Source organism: Hypomesus nipponensis, chromosome 9 (genome assembly GCF_054491055.1).
Source record: "Hypomesus nipponensis isolate SF chromosome 9, ASM5449105v1, whole genome shotgun sequence".
Classification (NCBI taxonomy): domain Eukaryota; kingdom Metazoa; phylum Chordata; class Actinopteri; order Osmeriformes; family Osmeridae; genus Hypomesus; species Hypomesus nipponensis.
In genome coordinates, this window is record NC_140369.1 from 1,510,001 (window position 1) to 1,523,487 (window position 13,487).

Below are 13,487 nucleotides of genomic sequence, written 5' to 3' on the forward strand. Positions count from 1 at the left end.
CCCTCCCCTCTCTGCCCCCCCTCCCCTCTCTGCCCCCCCCTCCCCTCTCTGCCCCCCCCTCCCCTCTCTGCCCCCCTCTCCCCTCTCTGCCCCCCCTCCCCTCTCTGCATACAGCTGAGGACTTCCTTTAACAAGGCGTTCAGTAAGAAGGGCTCCAAGGTGGCAGGGCCCTACGCTGACATCGAGGAGATTGCCACACCCGAGTCCTCGGCCCCCTCCTCTCCAAAGGTCCACCACGGCCTGGACGCCCCGCCCTCCAGCCTCAGGCCCTCCAGCCTCAGGCCCTCCAGCCTCAGGCCCTCCAGCCTCAGGCCCTCCACCACCTCCTCAGGGTAAGCGCTCACCAGCACACACAGTTAGATTGGAGTCTGCTCTTGTCAGCATGTTGATTTAAAGGGTTAGACTGTACAGGGGGGTTTGTGAGGGGGTCCAGTATCCACGTCTTGGTCTTTGATGTGTGCATTGCATGCTGGGGAGGTGAGACCCAGCCCCTGCTGGTGGGTTCCCTCCCGGCCAGTTCAACAGCCCGTAGGCTTCATGTCTCTCTCTCTCTCTCTCTCCCTCCATGCTAGGGTGGGTGAGGAGGAGGAGGAGGAGGAGGAGGAGGAGGAGGAGGAAGGGGAGAAGGTGGTGCTGGATCTTCGCTCTGAGCTCTGGGAGAAGGAGAGGAAACTGACCGACATCCGCCTGGAGGCGTTAAGCTCCGCCCACCAGCTCGGACAGCTACAGGAAGCCATGACCAATATGCAGGTGAGGAAGGGGAGAGGGTGAGAGAGAGAGAGAGAGAGAGAGAGAGAGAGAGAGAGAGAGAGAGAGAGAGCGAGAGAGAGAGCGAGCGAGAGAGAGAGAGAGTGTACTGGTACTTCATAGACATTTATCATAGTACACAATGCTGGGACAATGAGGACTGCTTAGTGGTTAGAGCGCTTGACTGCAGATCAATAGGTTGCAGGTTTAAATCCCTGCTAGAGCCATCTGCTAAATAAAGACATGATGATGGTGGTGCTCCTCCAGGTGACTGTTGAGAACCTCAAGGCTGAGAACGACCAGCTGAAGACAGGAGGCCCCTCCCCCGGCCCCTCCCCCGGCCCCTCCCCCGGCCCCTCCCCTGGCCCCTCCCCCGGCCCCTCCAGCTCCCTCTCCCAGTCTTCCGGGCTGACCTTCCTGGGGGGCCTGTCTCCCCGGCAGTCTGTGGCCCTCAACAAGACCTCTACCCTTAACCCAGGTGGGACACTGTTGGACTCTCAGCTCTGTAACACACTGAAACATGTCATGTTGTGACTTTGGGCTGGATGATATGGCTATAAAGTTTATCATGATATGTAAAAAAAAAAGATTGGTCAATGTCGATTATTATCACTATGTATTTCATAATAAGGCTCAGTAATGCTCTTTCTCCCTCTCCCCTCCTCCCTTTCTCCTCTCCCCTCCTCCCTCTCGTCTCCTCCCTCTCGTCTCCCTCTCCCCTCCTCCCTTCTCGCTCTCCCCTCCTCCCTCTCCCTTCCTCCCTCTCCCCTCTCCCCTCCTCCCTCTCGTCTCCCTCTCCCGTCCTCCCTCTCCCCTCTCCCTTCCTCCCTCTCCCCTCCTCCCTCTCCCCTCCTCCCTCTCCCTTCCTCCCTCTCCCCTCTCCCCTCCTCCCTCTCGTCTCCCTCTCCCCTCTCCCTTCTCCCCTCCTCCCTCTCCCCTCCTCCCTCTCCCTTCCTCCCTCTCCCCTCTCCCCTCCTCCCTCTCCCCTCCTCCCTTCCCCCAGATGACTCCTCCAGCCTCGGGTCCCTCAGAGATGACATGCGTGTCCGTGTGATCGTCCGTGTGCCCAACCTGTGGCTCGTCACAGACGTGAGTCGCCAGCTAGCTGTAACACTATGTGATCTCTAGAGGTGGTAGCATGGCTGTAACACTATAACCCAGCTGTGATCTCTGGAGGTCTGGTAGCATGGCTGTAACACTATACCCCAGCTGTGATCTCTGGAGGTCTGGTAGCATGGCTGTAACACTATAACCCAGCTGTGATCTCTGGAGGTCTGGTAGCATGGCTGTAACACTATACCCCAGCTGTGATCTCTGGAGGTCTGGTAGCATGGCTGTAACCAGTGTCTCCCTCCCTCCCCAGGATGTCAAACAGCAGGACTTCTTCGTTGGTACGGTCCGGGTGAACGGGAGGATGGACTGGACCATGCTGGACTCCGCTGTGACCCAGGCCTTCAAGGTGAGCCGCACGTTACCTTTACATCTCATTCATCGAGCAGGTGCTTTCATCCTAAACTACGTAGAGATAAAGTATGTAGAAAGGACAGCAGGGTATCAGGGATCTGGCGAGTGCAGCTCTACAGGGTTTCAGTGGTCGGAGTTTGTATGGAAGTGTCCTGTTATAACCCTGGAAGGTATGCCTGGAAGGTATGCCAAGGTTGAATATCTGTTAAATAAGCCACAGTGACATGTTCATGGTGACACTGACTAACATGGACTGTCCTTGTCAAGTGAGAATGTAAAGATCTGCTCTAATTGTTTTGAACAGTCGAAACTATTGCTGAGATTCTCAATTCATCTAGAACTTCAGAGCTCATCGTTTTGTCCATCATAGACCATAATACTGGGACAGAAAAAACAATTCCTAAATTCAAAGCCTCACTCCTTATTAATCTCCTGTTAACGCGTGAAAATACATTGCATCAAGAGTGTTACTCTCCAGTGTAATCGCTTTCCCATAATCCAAAGCTGCATATGTAAGCAGTTTTATGTTCCACAATTGTATCACAATCATATCAAGCAATGTGATTTCATATTTGCAGGTAGCTACTAATGCAGTCCCTGATGGGTCATCCTATCCCCCTCCCCCCCCCCCCCCCCCCAGGTGTACGTGACCAGGGTGGACCCCTCCAGCAGTCTGGGTCTGTCATGTGACTCTGTGAGCGGCTACAGCCTTGGGGGGGTGAGCAGGGTCCTGGGGGGCACGCCCCCCCCCTGCCAGCCCTCTCTCTGCCTCCCCAGAGCCCCCCCCTGCATCACCGTGGTCCTCAAAGGTCAGGCTCGCTCGCCACGCACACACACACTAAGACACACTCTCCTTCAGACCTTGCTTTCTCCCATACTGAGGAGACTGCATTCTCCTCAGGTCGGAGATGGACAAGAAAGTAATTACCCCCCCTCCACACACACACACACACACACACCTCCACACACACACACACACACCCCTCCACACACACACACACACCCCTCCACACACACACACACACACCCCTCCACACACACACACACACCCCTCCACACACACACACACACACCCCTCCACACACACACATACACTCTCGTTCAGACTGGGTTCTGTCTCCATGCATCCTCAAGGGTGAAATCACAACACTGACACCATGATGGATTAGCTCTGGGGAAGCTGCCCTACAGCATACAGCAGCGTGTGTGTGAGAGACCTTGGCTGGATGTGAGAGAGAGAGAGGGAGGTGTGTTTGTGACTGTAAAGCTGTGTTTGGTGTCTGATGAGGTTAAACTTTGTTTATCCCCTGTTGTGTTGTGTTGGACCTCTGTCTGCTCTGTCTTTGGTGTTCTCTCTAAGACTGCCACAAGGCCTCATGACATCCACCTGGATACAGCAGAAACTAGAAGGAACATGTGACATACTGTAGGATGTTTGGTTTATAAAACACAGCAGGCTGTATGTGTGTATGTATACATTTGAAGTAGAGACTTCACACAGGATAGACGAGAGAGGGATGGAAACTGATGGAGAGAGGGTGCAGTGGAAACCCCCGGGAGTCGTCTGTTTCCAGTGAGTGTCCTGGATAACCTCTCCTGATGCCCAGATCCCTTACACCAGGGTGTCCTGGCCCCCCAGACCTCCCGGCCCCCCGGCCCCCCTGCCTGACAGGGTCCCCCTATGGAGGTGTGCCCCTGCACTGGGCTGAACCCTCAGGGGCAGACTAGTCCTCCAGTTACTTAGCGCAGGTCTCAAGCTGTGTAAACATTTTAAACATGTCTGCAGATACTCCTGGCACTGTTAACCTTTTCTTAGCATCGCTTGAATCACTTGCATTTCTCAGCATCACATATGCATGTTTATCTGGCTGTTGGCCACCTGGCTGACCGACAGGGGCAGGTATGTCAACAGTCTTGATCGAGTGTGATGGTATATGCAGCCAGTTGGAGATGACATACATTTTAATGTATGTTGTTAGATTAGTACAACATAACTTTTATTTTTACGACAATCACTTTAGTGACCTACATTTGGAGCCCTTTTCTTAAGCAATGGGGTTGACAAACTTAAGAGGGTTGACAAACTTAAGGCAAAGACAAGCTGGTACGACTGGAGTTTGTGATTCAAAATGTGTGCAGAATGAAGTCTACTTTAGACTGTACACTGGCTTCAATGACTCAAAGCAGACACATTGAAGATCCTCCTATAGAGGGCCCTGGAGTGACTCTACACCAGAGGGAGGGAGGAGAGAGGGAGAGAGGGAGGGAGGGAGGGAGGGAGGGAGGGAGGGACGGACGGACGGACGGACGGAGGGAGGGAGGGAGGGAGGGAGGGAGGGAGGGAGGGAGAGAGGGAGAGAGGGAGGGAGGGAGGGAGGGAGAGAGGGAGGGAGGGAGGGAGGGAGGGAGGGAGGGAGGGAGGGAGAGAGGGAGGGAGGGAGGGAGGGAGGGAGGGAGGGAGGGAGGGAGGGAGGGAGGGAGGGAGGGAGGGAGGGAGGGAGGGAGGGAGGGAGGAGAGAGGGAGGGAGGGAGGGAAAGCAGAGAGGAGGGGAGTGGAAAACTCGGGAGGGGGGAGGAGGAACTGGTATCCCAGGAAGAGGGCGGGTTAAAGGATGGGGGGGGCAGGGGCAAGATGGGGGGGGCAGGGGCAGGATGGGGGGGAGAAGGAGCAGGATGGGGGGGGGGAAGGGGCTGGATGGGGGGGGCAGGATAGGGGGGGGGCAGGGGCAGGATGGGGGGGGGAAGGGGGTGGATGGGGGAGCAGGGGCAGGATAGGGGGCGAGCAAGGGCAGGATGGGGGGGCAGGGTTATTTTGAGAGCAGACTGTTGGCACTTCAAGTTGTTTATGAACACCACATGATACAGAAGTAAATCTATATGGGTAGAAGCTCAGCCCTATAGACATGCATGTCCTGAAATGTTGAGGAGAATGTGTTAGCAGACACAACAGCATACGTAGAGATTTAACAGCATTTCTGTGGTCTACATGGGATTCTCCTACTGAGCATCTTACTCTCTGAAGTTAGTTGGACTCAAGTAGGATGCTTAGATGATTGTAGGGAATTCTGTAAATTCCTGAATGTCTTGTCCATCACCCTGCCCTCTCTCTCTGGCCTGGTGAGACGTGTTGTCCGCTGTTTACTGAGGTTCATGTAACAACGTTAACCTGCATCTCTACATCCCCCGACCAGCCCTGGGGTGTCAGGAAGGGTGGATCTTCATCCAGGCTGATCTTCTCCCTCCCTCCTCTTTTCTCTCCCTCCTCTTCTCCCTCCCTCCCTCCTCTTCTCCCTCCCTCCCTCCTCTTCTCCCTCCCTCCCTCCTCTTCTCCCTCCCTCCCTCCTCTTCTCCCTCCCTCCCTCCTCTTCTCCCTCCCTCCCTCCTCTTCTCCCTCCCTCCCTCCTCTTCTCCCTCCCTCCCTCCTCTTCTCCCTCCCTCCCTCCTCTTCTCCCTCCCTCCCTCCTCTTCTCCCTCCCTCCCTCCTCTTCTCCCTCCCTCCCTCCTCTTCTCCCTCCCTCCCTCCTCTTCTCCCTCCCTCCCTCCTCTTCTCCCTCCCTCCCTCCTCTTCTCCCTCCCTCCCTCCTCTTCTCCCTCCCCCCCTGCAGGTCTGAAGGACAGGTGTGTGGACAGCGTGGTGTTTGAGACCCTCATCCCCAAGCCCATGATGCAGCACTACATCAGCCTGCTGCTGAAGCACCGGCGCCTGGTGCTGACCGGGCCCAGCGGCACAGGCAAGTCCTACCTGACCTCCCACCTGGCCCGCTACCTGCTGGAGCGCAGCGGCCGCGACCCTGCCCTCGCACACGGCCACGCCGTCGTCTCCTTCAACATGCACCGCCAGTCCTGCAAGGTGGGCCGGGGGAGGACCCTCCTCTCCTATATAGGAATTATAGGTCTTTATAATGTAAGCTCTCATCCACCATTAACCTCTCCGTCTCTCTCTCCATCACTCTCTCTTTCTCTCCCTCTCTGTGTCGCTCTCTATCCCTCTCTCCTATCCCCCCCCATCTCTGACTCTCCCTTTCTCTCTCTCTCTCCCTCTCTCTGTCTTTTTCCTCTCTTTCCTCTCTCTCTGTCTTTCTACTACTTAGGATCTACAGCTTTACCTGTCTAACCTAGCCAATCAGATTGATCGGGAAACCAGCACAGCAGAGATCCCATTGGTTGTGATTCTGGATGACATCCACGACGCTGGCTCCATCAGTGAGCTGGTGAACGGAGCACTCACCTGCAAGTACCACAAATGGTGAGTCAGCAGGATTCCTCCTCCAGGCATCACCAGGACAACACTCACAGTAGACCAGGTTTCAACAGTTGAACAATAATGTCTGTTCTGGTTTGTCTTTCTCCCTCTTTATCTCCTGCCCCCCCCCCTCTCTCTCTCTCTCTCCCTGCTCTCTCGCTCCCTGCTCTCTTTCTCTCTCTCTCTCTCTCTCTCTCTCTCCCTGCTCTCTCTCTCTCTCTCTCTCTCTCTCTCTCTCTCTCCCTGCTCTCTCGCTCCCTGCTCTCTTTCTCTCTCTCCCTCTCTCTCTCTCTCTCTCCCTGCTCTCTCTCTCTCTCCCTGCTCTCTCTCTCTCTCTCTCTCCCTGCTCTCTCTCTCCTAGCCCTTATATCATTGGAACAACAAACCAGCCAGTGAAGATGACACCCAATCACGGCCTTCACCTCAGCTTCAGGTAACCAGATGGCACACATTCATCCCTCTGACGGTGTGATACCAGGGCATGTGTGGGTGTACAGTAGAGCACAGTCTGACCTGTAACCTCTGACCTCCAGGATGGTGACCTTCTCCAATAACGTGGAGCCGGCCAACGGCTTCCTAGTGCGCTACCTGCACAGGAAGTTGATGGAGTCGGAGAACGAGAGGAGCCTGAGCGATGAAGACCTTCTGAGGGTGCTGGCCTGGGTACCCAAGCTGTGGTACCACCTGCACACCTTCCTGGAGACACACAGCACCTCCGACTTCCTCATAGGTACCCACACCACGCCCTCGACACACCCAGACCACGCCCTCGACACACCCAGACCACGCCCTCGACACACCCAGACCACGCCCTCGACACACCCAGACCACGCCCAAGACACACCCAGACCACGCCCTCGACACACCCAGACCACGCCCTCGACACACCCAGACCACGCCCAAGACACACCCAGACCACGCCCAAGACACACCCAGACCACGCCCAAGACACGCCCAAGACACACCCAGACCACGCCCAAGACACACCCAGACCACGCCCAAGACACACCCAGACCACGCCCTCGACACACCCAGACCACGCCCAAGACACACCCAGACCACGCCCTCGACACACCCAGACCACGCCCTCGACACACCCAGACCACGCCCAAGACACACCCAGACCACGCCCAAGACACACCCAGACCACGCCCAAGACACGCCCAAGACACACCCAGACCACGCCCAAGACACACCCAGACCACGCCCAAGACACACCCAGACCACGCGTTTTCTATTTCTCTCTGTTTTTCTTTCTACCCTCCCTCTTCTTCTACCCTATCCCCCCCCCCTCCCCCCCCTCCCCCCCCCCTCCTTCCCTCCCCCCTCCCTCCCCCCCCCCCACCTCCCCCCCCCCTCCCTCCCCTCCCCCCCTCCCCTCCCTCCCCTCCCCCCCTCCCCTCCCTCCCCTCCCTCCCCCTCCCCCCCTCCCCTCCCTCCCCTCCCTCCCCCCAGGTCCCTGTTTCTTCCTGTCTTGTCCTGTCTCGGTGGAAGAGTTCCGCTCTTGGTTCATCGACCTGTGGAACCACTCCATCATCCCCTACCTGCAGGAGGGTGCCAAGGACGGCCTAAAGGTCACTGCTGCCCCCCTCTCTCACACGCACACACACACACACTGATACACCACTGTGTGTGCTTCTGTAGACTAACACGGCAGCTGTGTGCGTTATTCCAGGTGCACGGTCAGAAGGCGGTGTGGGAGGACCCAGTGGAGTGGGTGAGGGGCACCCTGCCCTGGCCGTCAGCCCAGCAGGACCAGGCCAGGCTGGTCCACCTGCCTCCCCCCAGCATAGCCTCCGCCAGCCCGGGGAGACCCAGCGAGGCCAAGCCCCTCAAGGACCCCCCACCCTGCTCGGCAGACCCTGACCCCCTGGTGAGGAGCTGTCCCGGGATCTGAGGAATCAATCAATCAATTTAGTTTATTGATATAGAACGTTCAAAAACAAGAGGTTGACCCAAGTGCTGCACAGTTTAGGAATCGCAACAATCAAGACACGCAGTAACAATAAACAACACATTTACAGAGCAATAAGAAGGAAGGTCATGGAATTTTTGAAGCCAAGGAAAAAAAATAAGTTTTAAGTTCAGTTTTAAGAGTTGAGACAGTTCAGAGGTGTGCTGGGAGACTGTTAGACAGGCTTGTCTCGGTCTGGCTCGTTCTGGCTCGGCCTGGCTCGGTCTGGCTCGGCCTGACTCGGCCTGCCTCGGTCTGGCCTGGTGCCTGCCTGTCAGTGTAGCTGCAGGTTAGTGACGGTCAGGAGTTTAGTCTCAAGTCAGGAGTTTAGTCTCCAAACAGAATTCAGACTGAACCTAAACTGGTGATCTGGACAGGTTATCGAATTTACAATTCACCACAGCCGTGTTAGGCTGTTCATGTAAAACATTCAGAACACACGCTGAGCCCTATATAACCTGTGCACACACATGTATAAATATGTAGCTGTGTTTTGTGTGACGTGAGCTCTTCTGACTCATCACCCTACATCCTCATTCTCTGTGTTCCAGATGGCCATGCTGCTGAAACTACAGGAAGCAGCAAACTACATTGAGTCTCCAGACAAAGAGACACCAACAGACCCCAGTCTCCCCCGGCTGTGAACCCCAGTCTAGACCCCAGTCAGACCAGTCTCTCCAGACGTGTGAACCCAGTCTAAACCCTTCAGGAAGACCTGCTCTTTCTCCCTGTCTCTTAACTAGTTTTTACATTCCCGTTCAGGAACGACAACTTGTAGAAGTTGTTCTTTACTCTTAGAGCAAAAACAGCCATAATGGTGCTGTGGATTTGAGTGAGATATCGTGTGTGTGTGTTGTGTGTGTGTCGTGTGTGTGTCGCGCGTGTGTGTGTGTCGCGTGTGTGTGTGTGTGTGTGTTGCGTGTGTGTGTGTGTGTGTAATCGCTCATTTTATCACGAGTCGTCCCATGATGGAAACACTGCAGCAAGATGAGACTAATGATGTCAGGGCTTTGTCTGTTTCCTCAGTTTTTTCCTCAGACTCCCGTCCAGTATTCTTGGACAACAAGACTTTGATCAGTTTCAACTGCCCTCAGCATTATCCATCCACATAGGTGCTAGCCACCTTCTCTCTAGATCACCTTGTGGACATGCATTTAGCTTCAGCCAGGGGATTCCTACAACAGCACACGCCCACACAGAGAAGCACATTCCTGCTTGCTCACTGCAGCTCTGCACCGCCCAGGGGTGTCTTCAGAGCGCTACAGACTGTCCAGCATCCTTACCTGTGACACATATCTACTTTACCTGGCTCTGGAGGACAGGTCTTACACTTATGCAATTTCACAGTTTTTCAGTCAGGAGAACATGTCTTTAACGAGGGGAATGCCTTAACACCAGAATAACCATCACCTTTACATCGGCCTGTGTTTCTTGCTGCTTGTACAACAGAGGCCCTCACGTTGGTCGCTCTACCTGAAGGTCCACCTCTTCAGCTCTGTTCTAGTCTGGGTCTTAGACGGCAGGAGAAGGCGAGGTGTTGATGTCGGTTGTCACGGACACGGTACTCATTTCCTGACAGGTCGTCAAAGAAAGATAATTATTCATTTTCCATCTTTATCACTTCACCTGGAAAATCTGCTAATATATTACAAAAGCTAGCGGCCTTTCTTTAGCAACCACGTATGAAGTAACATTAAGGATGTTTCTTCTGCTTGGTGCAGGTGCAGACATGCTATTTTTTAATTTTCCTTTACGAAAAAAATGTACGCACAAGAAAGTGGTGCGTCCACGCATTGCGGCATCTACGGTGCAAGTTTATCTTCGTTACCGACGCCATCATTGACATTTCAACTTTACGATACAGTTTCTAAAACCATGCTAATGTAGCCTATTAACTACCTGCTTTTGGGGCTATGGTCGAGCTGGCCCTGTTGCTATCTAAATCAGGTAATAAGAGTTTATGAACAGGTGTTATAAAACAGACAGGTCTTCTATAGTGCTTTTCGTCAGTTGCTTTTCACTTGTTGCTTCTAATTAAGGTTATTTACGCTATTTCACCTATGGTAAAATATCACAAAATATCCTTTAAGAATCAAGCAACTCAAAGTAGTAACTAGGTTTCATGTACATAGTTTCAGTTTCTGTAAAATAAATACAAGACCATTATAGTTGCATGGTGCGGTTATCTAATAGGCCTATGCTGAACCAAATACCGTTTCTTTAACTGTAACCTTGCATATTGACTGTCTAGTTAGAGGTTTGAGTACAAGTGCTTTAATGAATGTAACTGTAACATTTTTACTTAATGTGGTAGCCATTTAAACACGTCACAACAAAAAAAGCCTTGTCGCAATGCCACAAGGATTTGTATGGAACAATGAACAAAGACAGAAGTTCCCAACGAGTTGGTTTAGCCTTAGGTAGGCTACTCATTTCATTTACGAGTGGGGCAGTGCTCTCCTTCAACTTAAAACGCAACCTCACAAGCGATGAAGTGGCACTTGTGATAACAAGATAACTGATAACCAGCAGGCTCGTGGAAGTAGGTGATCGGGTTAGTTACGTGAAGAACCGCATGGACGGTGACAAGCGGTGAGTTTGAAGCAGGCATTCTAGAACTGGACTCTTGTGAGAACAAACAGGGTGGAATCCTGCATGGCAGATCGTTAACCAATAACAAACACGATATCAGAGACAGTACAAAAAAAGCATTGTTCAAGAGTAACAATCAGTGACAGGGGCGAATCTAGGTTCCCACTGTTGGGGGGGGGGTGATAAAACCTATTATTTTTCCTGTGACCCAGCAAAACTAGGGAGGTCTGGGGGCATGTTCCCCCAGAAGACATTTTTGAAAATATCCTTTTAAATAGTGTCCTGTAGTGGGGTTTAGGAAAAGAATAAAAAATAGATTTAAAATATGAAAGAAAAAATGTTTTTTTCAAGTATTATTATTATGGAGGGGGGGGGGGGCTAATGAAACTTTTGGGGGTCTCCAGCCAGATACGCCAATGATCAGTGACATTAGGTGTAGGCTATTTATTAGCCTATTTAGTCTTAATGGTGAAATGTGACGCATAGAGATGACGTTAAGTGTGTTTGTGGCAATTGTTTAATCATACGGCCCTAAACTATCCGACACCGATGTATCATGGTTCTTTCACTGATGTAGTAAGCCGTCATATAGGCCAATCACATGTATATATTCTGTAAATTAGCCTACTGACAGATTGATTTCTTTGTCTCATGGTTATTATCACGCCTTCGAGTTGAAGACATGTGTCTTGTGTTTGCATTGCTTTTACATCCAGCCGCGATGTAGTGAATGGCTTTTGCTCATTGACTTGTTCACATACTATTCAAAACTGCATTAATCGATCTAAGCGGATACTTGCTTTTTTTTAACGCATTTTACAATGACAACATATTGGACTACTCACCCTGAACCCCACTCAGTTTAATGTATAACTCTCCTTAGTGTACTATCAAATATGATTTACAACCATATTTTATAGGTATAGATCAGTGGTATGGCATTTGACTTCAGATCAAGAAGTTAGACGTTCAGATCTACTCTCGCCCCCCCAGGTGACAGGTAACACAAGCCTTTCTCATGGCACCGCCTCATCCCACACACTAGTTGTTGTTGCGGGTCTGTCGCTGTGATGTGTGTGTGTGCTAAACTAGTGATTATCAGGAGGACTATGCAGCAACTTCTACTGGTGTTGGCAATCGTAAAACGTCCAAACTTGGCTTTCGGACGATGCGGTTTGCCCTTGCTTGTGCATCCGCCCAGTCGTTTTGCTTTGCGGTTGGACCAAAAATGAAGCCGGATTGAAAGATCGTAGGATCTGGAAAATGCAATTTACTGAGCCTTAATGTGAAAAACTGTGTTTCGGATTGTGTCTGAGGTTTTCGGGGTCACCCAAAGCTTAAATGTGGAGCCTGCCCCCAACATCTCCTTGATAGGAACACAGTGTGAAGAAATACTGGTGCACAGATAGTGTGTTAGACAGGGTTCTCTTATGGGGCCTTAGAGATATGGTAAACCGTCCATGGACACGGTAGCTCCTGGTTGAGGGTGATAAATGTGATAGAATGTTTGTTGAGTGACTATGGTTCTTCTGCGCAATGCAAAGCATAACAGCACTGGGTTCAACACCATAGCTATTAGGTTTGTTATTTGAACCCACTGAACTTTGGAAGTCCTTGCATTGGGGCACAGATGAATTGTGGTTTTGGAAAAGTGTGTAAAAGGCACAAATCTAGAAAAAGGATGGAGAAAAGGGAGGTTGGTTTTTCCTGTTGGTCGTGGTAGGCTACGCAACTTTCCCCAAATCCATCCTAAAAACTCCCTCGCCTGAAAAGAATAAAACATATTTCAAAAGATGTTAATGTTTTTTTCTCCACACAAAGGCCATTACAGGTTGCTGAATAGTCATACTCATTCTTGCAAAGGTTAATGACTCTAAATATAATTACGAAAAGAAGCTATAGAGCCTAGAATAATGTGAACAATTTGATGGAATTCTAAATGTTGTAAATGCATGTAAACTGCTGTGCGACGAGATATTACATGAACGTATTGTTAGATCATTCAGCTGGTGTTTTTCCCTTTTAAGACGCTATTTGATCTTTCTTTTTTTCTAAAGGATCCTTTGTAAAATCTAATTTCTCTATTTTGTACAGGATATCATTATTGTAAACATTGTATAAAGATTGGCATTCTGTACGCGACAACAATCGTTCCCGGGAAAAAAGTTTGAGTATGGCTATCCTCTTTAGAGTGGACCCACAATCCTCTTTAGAGTGGACCCACAATAATGGAGATGCCATGCTTCTTGAAAGAAAAAAAACGACAACATTTTCATCCACCAGTCTCTGTTTGTTGGAATCAATAAAAACGTCTCATTATCATGTGTCATAGTCGCGTGCGATGTCATTGCTCCCGCCAAAAAATCTGTCTGAATTCAATATACTTAATCTCTTAGAGATGTTTTTTTTTTACCGGTATTTGTATCCACAAATTGTCTCTAAACAAAGCGCAGAGTTAAAGGCAGCAAGGCATGTGTAGGACTGGCT

General features: G+C 51.4%; 2 protein-coding genes across 2 annotated transcripts in view; both read left to right on the forward strand.

Annotated features, from left to right (window-relative positions):
• The window catches only part of LOC146272261 (neuron navigator 1-like), a 10,064-nt gene extending 9,728 nt beyond the window's left edge, over nt 1-336 (forward strand). The window contains exon 9 of the mRNA XM_084705325.1: nt 115-336. Within this exon, the coding sequence (XP_084561451.1) occupies nt 115-336 (222 nt within the window). The remainder of the gene's footprint in view (nt 1-114) is intronic.
• Nucleotides 337-1,118: 782 nt separating this feature from the next.
• On the forward strand, nt 1,119-13,319 carry LOC146272262 (neuron navigator 1-like). Its single transcript, XM_084705137.1, has 11 exons — nt 1,119-1,225; nt 1,751-1,836; nt 2,111-2,206; nt 2,852-3,020; nt 5,817-6,061; nt 6,303-6,457; nt 6,816-6,887; nt 6,988-7,184; nt 7,910-8,028; nt 8,130-8,327; nt 8,960-13,319. Exons 2-11 carry the CDS (start codon nt 1,786-1,788, stop codon nt 9,050-9,052), a joined length of 1,395 nt encoding a protein of 464 aa, XP_084561263.1. The 5' UTR covers nt 1,119-1,225; nt 1,751-1,785; the 3' UTR covers nt 9,053-13,319.
• Nucleotides 13,320-13,487: the final 168 nt, after the last annotated feature.